Genomic DNA, 9,567 nt, shown 5'->3' with positions numbered 1-9,567 from the left:
TAACTATACTGTTCCTGAATTATCAACAGATAATAGTAAATAAGCAGACTTAACAAAAAAAAAGGTAGTCTGCATTCAATCTTTATTCCCAAAATAAAAAGCATGAAACTAAATTTGAACATACATAAAGCATTTCAAACACTGAAACAAAAATGGAGAAAATTTGTTGATGGGTGAGTTCGCCCCCTCTGTTTTTCTTAATGTCTACTCAGTGGGAAAAATCAGAGGAAAAAACAAAAGTAAATCATTGCCCCCCTTTTCTGTTTTCTCCTCTTTCCATCACATCAAGTTCAAATCGACACTCATCACTATTTTCCTTTCATTCTATTTCTGCATTCAACATTAAAGCACTTGTGGTATAACAGTTAAAAAGACTTGCATTTTTATTTAATTATAACTGAATAAAGTGCACTCTCAGAAACAGAAATACAGTGGTGTCAGACAGAATGTTTTACGCACTGGTTCATTTCAGGTTTGCATATTTGCAAAAGCCACCTGCAACAAAGGCAAGACATATTCTCTGCACTTGGCATTTCTCACTTGCATTTCAGATGAACATGAAGGTGTCAAAGCATGTGTGAAAACTGGGTGAGCTACCATATGGTATGAAGTAGCCCTAAATCTTCAGATAATCTGACCCACTTTTTTTTTTATTTTATTTTTTTTTTTAACCCTCATACCACCACCTTCACACAATTAGTACTCCTCCTCAAGATCGTCGTCCAGGTCAGAAAATTCAATGGACGGTCTGTTGTCTCGCACCTCCTCGTCAGTTTCCCCATGTGGAACTGCAATCCAGAGACATTAAGTCAAATCCTGTAGCCACATAATACATATAATAATGAAAATACACAAAATGAGAGTTCTACGGTGCACAGAAAAGCTGGTAGCTTAAAACACGTCAATTACAGATGAGAGCTCACTGGACTGCCTTTCAACAAATACAAAGCCATAGGAGAGAAGGACTGAACCACATACTTTCAAGATTGTCCATGTGTTCATGAAGGATTCTCACCAGGTTGAATAACTGGGTGAGAAAGGGAAGAATTATCTTCTTTTCAAGATGTGTAGTCTGCCACAATTCAACATTTAAACATTTTCTAAATTGTGCAAATTAGTATTGACTTCAGACATCAGTGTTTCAATGTGCAAACACGAGTATGTAGTGACTAGAAAAGACAGGAATGTTGAATGTTCTCAGTCAATGTTGAGAAACACCGATGTAATATAATCTGCCGTGGTAGTGTTGCAGTAGTGCTGAATTAGCATTGTGGGTGAATCTATTAAGTGTGTGGTTGTATGATGTGTTAATGTGTGTGTGTGTTGTGTGAATTTCTCACCCCGGCAGCATCGACAGCTCCCAGGACATCAGAGAACCTCTGCTCGCAGAAATGCAGCAGCACCACCAGGTAGAGGCCGCTGCTGATGAACTCATCATATTCTGACTGCAGAGCAAGAAAAAGACCTCTCAGCACACTGGACCAATTCTTTTACGGTATATACATCCATCAGAATTACACATCATGCAATCCACAGTTCATTTAGTAGTGTTGCTTATAAAATCACTGTGAGTAAAGTACAAAGGAGAGTGAAATGACTCACTTGCACATGTGTCCTGTATAACTCCTGAATGTCAAAGTTGTCTATGTTTAAGCGCAGCTTCTCCTTGCAGAGTTCACATGTTGTGATGGCCTCAAGGTTTGTGCCTGAGAGGGGGAAAAAAAAAAAAGAGAGAGAGGAAAATCAGTGACTTTGCTGGTAAGACCTGGTGCTGGTGAGAGCCGCAGCCTTACGAGAGGCCTGTATTTACCTGAGCCAATTTTGGAGCGAAGCCACCGCTTGATGCATTCCTGGTGGACGTACTGCAGACTGCCTGTGCAGCGGCAAGGCTGAATCAAGGGGTTGGAAGACGAGTCCTCCCCCATCTGACAGATACGGCACAGGTCACCTTCTTCCTCATCTGAATCCTCCAGAAGCAGTCTTCAGGTACGCAGGTAAGCCACATAAGATAATATTGGACAAATTATACAGCCATGAATTGTAAAGAGGCACTTATTAATCATCTTATCGTAGGCTCAGATCCTTCCACAATACAATGTACATCTGTACGTTAAAGGTGCAACCTGAAAAAAAATGTATATTTTTTTAATAATCTGTGGTGAACAAAAGCCCCAAAATGTCTTGTTTTCTATTAAATGTTAAATACATGAGATAAAACATGTAAATAAAACAGTATTTGATGTTTTGGAAAGAATTTCTAACTGAGCTTAACAAGGTGAACAACATGCTGAGCTAGTTTAAAAATATCTCAGACCAAGTCTCACTGCACTTAAAACACAAAATAAACTGATCTTCATACTATCCAGCTCCCACTGGAACTGGATCAAACACACTATCCAAATTACTTCAATATTAATTAGATTTAATGATGATATTTCAATATTTTTCTAAGAGGAAAGTATTTAAAAAAATAATAAATGTGTATTGTGTGGGAGATCAGAATCTAATACCTCTCCTTGATCTTGCGCAGCTTCTCTTGATCCCTACTGGAAATGGGCTTATCTTTCTGGCCGTCCAGCTGGCTCTCAACACCACTAAATGGACCCAAAGAAAGTGAAATGTTTTCATATACTGCGGCTCTGCGGCGTGGCGAAAACTCAACTGAGGCATCTTCAAGGTCAGGTAATGTTTCATCCTCCAGTCTGCAGGGATGACCTGCTCCAAAGGCCTCTAAACCAACTGCTCCCTCCTCCTCTTCATTCTCCTCCTCCTCTTCCTCCTCCTCCTCATCATCATCATTATCATCATCATCTTCTTCCTGTGATGCTTTATGCTCAAGGTTGTCCCACCTCCTCAGTAAATGCTGTGGACGGCTGTAGCCGTCTTCTAAGCCTGTAGCTGACTGTCCACTCGCGTCCCTGGCATGTCTTCTGAGGCGAGCGAGTAGGGGAGGGCAGCGGCCACGGAGGGAGGAGGAAAGCCAGGAGGAGCTGCTTCCTCCTCCACTGCTGGTGTTATTACTACTGCTAACACCAGGGTCTCTCCACGAAGCCATTCTGGACCGAGCCAGACCACTTCGATAGCTGTCACCGTTGTTTTCCTGGATAGGGGTGAGGTCTGTTCTACGATTCCTGTGGATACCCAAGGTCGTCTCTGACCCCCCAGCGTCAGGGTCCACGCTAGACATCCTGGCTCCCTCGTCACTGTCCACAGACTCTCCACCAGTTGATGGACTATCATCGTCAAGGGAGCGAACGCTGGAAGATCCACTAGAAGAGTCTTGGCTGGAGCGCCGTGAAAACAGACGGGACAAAAGGCGTCGTGTGGAGCGACGGCCTTCTGGGTCTCCACCTTCCGGGGCCGGCCGTGAGGGGAGAGTGGCCTCTGCTCTGGCCAGGGGACTGGTGTACCAGGGGGTGTGGGACGAGTAAGAGGAGGAGATATCTGAGGAGGATTCAGAGGTTCTTCTTTGTTCCTGAGATGAGTGGAGGGTGGATGAGCCGTTTAAGATGCGGGCTGTGGTTCTGCTGCTCAAATCGCGCACCAGAGGAAAAGACCGGTGGGAGGTGGAAGATGAGAGGTGGCGATTTAGGGAGCTCTCTCTAGCAACGGAGGAGGAAGAAGAGGAGGTGTAGGCAGTCTCTTTGGGCCGAGCTCCCTGCGCATATGTGGAAGTCACCCTGTCTGTCTGATCTGAAATGAGGGGGGGGGGGAGAAGAGACTGTGACAATCAACTTAGGCAGGTTGTGTACTTTGTGTGTATTTATGTCACAAAATATGCATACACAATGAGGAAGCCACTGCAGGACTCCTAAGTCTTCTCTCTCCCAGACTTGAGAGACTGGGCTCGTTCTTTGTCTCCTGCTCTCTCCTGGACAACAATGGCTTTGAGGTGGAAGATGATGGCCGTGAGAGTAAACGGCATGAGCTCCATGATGAATCAAACGTGTCATTTTGTTTTTCATCTATACCTGTAGAGACATTCAATGTAATTTTAATTTGTGATGTTTGAACTTTTAACAGCTAATGAGCCAACAACAGGGTAAAAAGAACATGCATCTGATTTTGGAGACCCCTCTGCCCTTCACTGCGGGTGATTCGACTGAAATGAAGAAATGTAATGTGTGGCTCAAGTACCTCTGCCACTGCTAAGAACATTACTGGAATAGGTGGATCCTGTAACTGAGGTGCTGGCCGGTCTTGAGTACAGTCCTCTGTTGCTGTATGACAGTTTGGCCCTTTTGGAATCACCATCATCACTAGCGTTCAACAGACTTGAGCGCATCCCCAACCTGCCTTCAGAATCAGTCTGGGAAAATGAAGGAAAACACACACACACACACACACAAGTCAAATATTTCAATGATACTGAGCAGTATTCCTCTAACCTCTTTCATGTAATCTTTTCAGTTTTAGCTTTATTTTGCCTGCTACAAATAAATGACACAGTACAGCTTCAGTACCACTTTGCTCCTGCTGCTCAGAGAGGATTCAGCCCATGGGCGATCATAGGATCTGCTGGAGGAGGTCAGAGAAGTGGGCAACTTCCAGCTGGTGGAACGACTGTCAGAGCTGCTGCAGTCTCTGGATGAGCTCAGGAGACGAGAATTCTTCAAAAGGAGAGAAGGTACAACACGTAGCATTAGTTAGCACTTCTGTCTGAGCAAATACAAAACACAAAGGTTAAAAAAAAAAAGAAACACAGAAGCACAGTTGAAGTTAACTTTTCCAATCTTTTAGTAGTGGGACAGTCACATAATCAGTAGTGGTGCTATGGAGCAATGTTTTGATAAGTGATTCCCCATCTTGTTTACATCTTGTACTCAGGCACAAGCATGTGGGTTTTTGCAATACTGCAATACAAAGCAAAAGGTGATTAAAGCTGCAGTGATTGGTCGATTAATCTATTAAGCCTATCAGGAACATTTTTGATAACTGAATGATCATTTTAGTAATTCTTTTAAGCAAAAATGTTCAAAAAAATTTGTTCAAAATGTTCTCCCTTCTCAAATATGAGTATTTAATGCTTTTCTTTACATTTTTTTCCCTTATAAACATTCCTATTTCAGAATAAGTGTTCATGTGAAATAGTATTTTGAGAGGATAGCTTAAATTGGTGCTCATCTTAGTATACACACAATAAATAAAATCATGGAGGGTGTGTGTTTTGTTTGGTCTTTGCACCTAGCTCAGACTCTTGGAGAAAAAAACAGGAACAACCAGACAGAGACCAGGCCACTAGTAACACTATCTTTTGAGGCAGGCCATGATGAGCAGCAGGACTGAAATACACACGTGTGCAAAGGAATCTAGGCTGCCCTAAAAAAAGCCTTCAAAGTGTCTGCCGTTGTGCCACTGATTCACGTAGTTAGCTACTGTACCATGCTCCTAAGGGAACCCGTCAGAAAAGAGCTCACTTGAATGGCCTCTCTGGAATATAGTAGAAAGGCAGATGACTGAAGCCCCAAGTGGAATAGAAACACAGACGCAGTAGGACGACACAGGCTCAGGCCCCGTAACTGTTGTTGTTCCTGCCGGTTTCATTTATCTTAAAAAAAAATATTCCAGCTGACATTGTCACCCTACATGACCTTTGCATATTTGGGCTGAATTAGGTGAAGCTGGTGTTCATTTACAAAGACAGCTGCTCTGAACCAAACATGTACCAAATAAACTCTTAACAAGCATGTAAAGTGATCTAATGTGAAACTAGAAGCACCATATAAAGGACACCATGACTCAAACAGTAAACTAAGGGAATGGTGTAGTCAATCTGAATTATGCTGTGGGTAAAGTCATAAAAAGGGGGTTCCTTGTCTTTAGCCATTTCTTTACAACAAGCCTACAGTCTGTGCCATCAGCCTACCTGTTGGTCCAGGTCCGCTTTGTAAGCTGATGATGCCCTTGGGAAGCGGTCATTATACTGCAGTGTCTCCCGACTGTACAACCTACTCGAGCCCAGTGATGAGGAGGAGACTGTTGGACTGGATGTGTAGGACGACCTTGAGCCTGACAGACAAAAGGGAAGCCTGCGAGACCTGGAATCCATCATGGATTGCCTTGAACCCTGTAGGATAAAATTCAAAGATATTATTACAAAATAAAATGTACCTGCATAGTCAAGGTGTGGTATCAGGAAGTTTACTTGCTTGTAAATGCAGCTGTTATTCCAGATCCAGTGACAAGACAGGGCAAGTCTGGAGCCCCAGGCTTTTTAAAAAGGGCCTGCAACCTCTCAGTCTGTTAAGCAACAAGGCTAGGTGCTCTGGTATGACCGTGCTTCTGATTTGTTGACGGAGCACACGTGACAGTGTGTCTGTAAACACTAAAACTGCCACTATGCTACTTCCTGGACTTGGTATCAAAGTCACTCCGTCTATCTTTGGGAGAATGAACTCTGTCACATGAACATGACACTACCAAGAAGCAAACCGCAGCCCTGTGTGCTGAGCACCTAAGCAAGCCAGATGCTCTTTAACAGTTTGAACATACTAACATAATTTATTACTAAGCCGCATTACTAAATACAACACACAGTGCAGATTCTCACATTTTTATTTTAACTTAAAATCTCAAGTGCTAGTTGATGAATCAGCTGAAAGTCAAATTAACCAGAGGACCTGGAAGGGAGAGTTGAGAGTTTCTGACATAAGGTGACACAGTTTGAGTTACTCCCTGGTAGTGATATGGATCCATTGACATTAGCTACAGCACCTGTGGTCAAAGATAGCTCAGCAAGCCAGCAGCCTGTCAGGCTGAAATGAACAGCAGTAAACATGGCCAGACAGCAAAAAGATTTTTAACCACAACACAGAACTTAAACCTTTTAGCCACCCACAACAGGATACAAGATGTTTAGGGAAACACAAAGGGTTCATTATTTAACAACAAACAAAACAATTTCATGGACCAAAAGTCTTTAGAGGACGACAAAACTATAAGAACATACACAAGCGACTTTGCATACCATGATTACAGACTTGTGCTGCTGTGGTTAACTACTAGCTGAAAAAAATGGTCCAATTTGCTGTTTTTAATTTCTATGCAACAACCTGCAGGTGTCATGTCACCTGGGATATACATCATACTCATCTGACAATTTATAAATTTCGCTAACCAAACTGTAACTAAATTCAGTTTTAAAACAGCGTTTAACTTCTTGGTTAATCTACTCCAAATCTGACAAGTCTAGGCATAGTGGTTTTTTTTTTCTCTAGGTGAAAAATATATACTTTTAAAATATTTTTCCACAAAAATAAGGTTTTAAATAAAATGTCAAACACGTTTTCACAACAATAAGAGGACTTAAAAAATGAAAACGTGGTCTCTGAGTCATTTAAGCTTCCTTTACCTGGCGGAAGTTAACCCCTGAGTCGTCAACCTACCTGAGCAAATGGCCATCAATGCATCAACATCACTACCCATGAGCACCCGTCAAGGTGAGTTAGCTCCTTAATTCATTAAAAAGTCTCAGCAGACACAGTTTAGTCTGAAGTCAGTGACTTTAAAAACTTGGTCTTGTGTTTCCCACGTGAGCCAACATTACGTTTGCTTCGTCTTCTGCTTGATGAATTATAGTTTGTGAACTGTCTTCTCACAGCCAGACAAATAAAAAACAAACCAACAAAAAAGGCAAACAAGGTAACATGTCAGATTTTTATTGACAAGCAGGCTATCAAGCGCTGCGTAACGTTTAAATCGAACTAATTAGCACTGATAACGGTAACCTAGTGTGATTTCCTTTAACGTTTCCTGCTCGAAACTTAGAGTGACTGATGTTTTGCCCAAGACACTCGACTGCGTTGTCCATTTCACATGTCACAGCCACCAAACCAACCTTAACGGCTGGCGTTAGCTGACATAGAAAAACACGCCGTTTTGCGTGTTTAGCATTCGCAAAGTTAGCCGTCATTAAATTGCCGATCACTTCCCCGGCTAGCGGTTGTTCAGATGTGGTAACGCAATTGTTCAGCTGTTGTTTTCCAACGGCTGGGCAGAGCTGACAACTCACTTAGCTGTAAGCTAACTAGCTGCTTAGCTTAGCTTAGCTTAGCTTACCTTCCGTACGTTAGCGTTGAGAAGTCCCAAAAATCTATGTTATTCAGCGGCGCTACGCTTAACGATGGCTGATTTTCGTTTGAGACAGTTTCAGTAACAAATGACGAATTAACACAGCTAAATTCACAACACATTAATGCACTGTCAGCGCATATCCTCACCTTTGATTTTGAGTCTTTCTTGCTGTAGCACAACAGGAACGATGGCGTCTGTATTGACTGCTGTTGACACAGAAGATCAGCTTGCAATGACCCGGTGGGAGTGGTTTACAAAAAGATTGCTTTCAGGTGCTTTATTATCCTTGTGCACATGGACCATAAACGTGTTTTTGTTTTTTTGTTTTATTTTTTGAGAAAGAAAATCGAAGCAATTAAATTAATACATCCCGAGATCTATGGATATATTTATGAGAATATCACAGCGACTTTGTCACCACAAAAATAAAATGCCCAGGCCTAGTCAAACAGCGTCTCCACGTGGCTCAGATAAGAGAGTTAGTTATATTTTCTTTTAAAGAGATAAGTTCCATCACCACTGTTAATGGGTTATGTTAGTACAAGCCCACAAGACTTGGCCCCACAGAAAAAAAAAAAAAATCATAAACCTTCTGTGGATTTAGGCTGTCTCACTGTCCTCTATAATCCCAGACTGACTCAGTGATGTCGAGATCAGGGCTCTGTGGGGGCCACACCATCTGTTGCAGGACTCTTTGTTCTTCTTGTTGAAGATAGTTCTTTATGACCCTGGATGTATATCTAGGGTCATTGTTATTGCTTCAGAATGAATTTAGAACCAATCAGACGCCTCCCTGATGGTATTGTGCGATGATCTAAAGTGTCCTAAACTTGTACTGTACATATGACGCGTGAAACTTTCTTTCAAACAAAACTACAGAGTAGGGTTTGTGCATGAAGCTTGAGTGGTTTGCAGCATCTGTGGAATGAGGCATGTAAAAAGTCACAACAAGCCAGCCTAATTAACAGAAATAGAGGTGCCAGTGTATTCCCTGTTGAAAGAGCTGCATGTGCCTTGGGTTTGTTAGTCATTACCACAGCTAGTTTTTGTCAGTGAGTTTGGGATATTGGCAAAGGCTGCCTCTGAAGCAGCCCAAAACATCATCCAGTGAATCCAGCTGGAAATAAAAGACACCATTTGGGGTTTAAAGTCTGAAAAGCAGCTCATGAATAAAGTACATATACAGTAAATTGTACAAGGGTCCAACATTGTGTAGCAGCTGAATTGTTGTTATTGTTGTTGTTTTTTAGACTCTGACTGTCTGATACTGTGTCCTATTTGAAGATGTAGTTCCCCCTCTGAAATGATAATTCAGTCATTACATTTCATAAAGGTAGCAGTTCAGTGTGTTGTCTATTTGAGTTGTTCATCTGCAGTTACATGTTCCAGACAGTGGTGGAAGGTAATTTACTCAAGTACATTTACTCAGCAACTGGACATACATACAGTTTTCAGGCATTTAAATTTTATTTACATGTGCACGTTTGTTCACAC

At 42.0% G+C, this 9,567-nt stretch overlaps 2 protein-coding genes across 3 annotated transcripts in view; one reads left to right on the top strand and one right to left on the bottom strand.

Moving 5' to 3' along the window:
* Window positions 1-65: 65 nt before the first annotated feature.
* Window positions 66-8,352, bottom strand: marchf7 (membrane-associated ring finger (C3HC4) 7). Of its 2 annotated transcripts, none has more exons than XM_041048249.1 (11): window positions 8,220-8,352; window positions 5,867-6,067; window positions 4,464-4,610; window positions 4,138-4,309; window positions 3,786-3,971; window positions 2,511-3,693; window positions 1,811-1,980; window positions 1,603-1,706; window positions 1,341-1,445; window positions 979-1,027; window positions 66-788 (listed from the first exon to the last, which is right to left on the bottom strand). In XM_041048249.1, exons 2-11 carry the CDS (start codon window positions 6,050-6,052, stop codon window positions 697-699), a joined length of 2,394 nt encoding a protein of 797 aa, XP_040904183.1. In that variant the 5' UTR covers window positions 6,053-6,067; window positions 8,220-8,352; the 3' UTR covers window positions 66-696. The 2 variants fall into 2 exon arrangements, with proteins under 2 accessions (XP_040904183.1, XP_040904262.1); XM_041048328.1 differs by lacking the exon at window positions 8,220-8,352 and adding an exon at window positions 6,150-6,255.
* The window catches only part of baz2ba (bromodomain adjacent to zinc finger domain, 2Ba), an 80,340-nt gene continuing 78,191 nt past the window's right edge, over window positions 7,419-9,567 (top strand). Inside the window, exon 1 of the mRNA XM_041047266.1 lies at window positions 7,419-7,439. The gene's annotated coding sequence lies outside the window, so the exon portion shown is untranslated. The remainder of the gene's footprint in view (window positions 7,440-9,567) is intronic.

Source organism: Toxotes jaculatrix, chromosome 1 (genome assembly GCF_017976425.1).
Source record: "Toxotes jaculatrix isolate fToxJac2 chromosome 1, fToxJac2.pri, whole genome shotgun sequence".
Taxonomy (NCBI): Eukaryota; Metazoa; Chordata; class Actinopteri; family Toxotidae; genus Toxotes; species Toxotes jaculatrix.
This window is presented reverse-complemented; position numbering and strand designations above follow the sequence as displayed.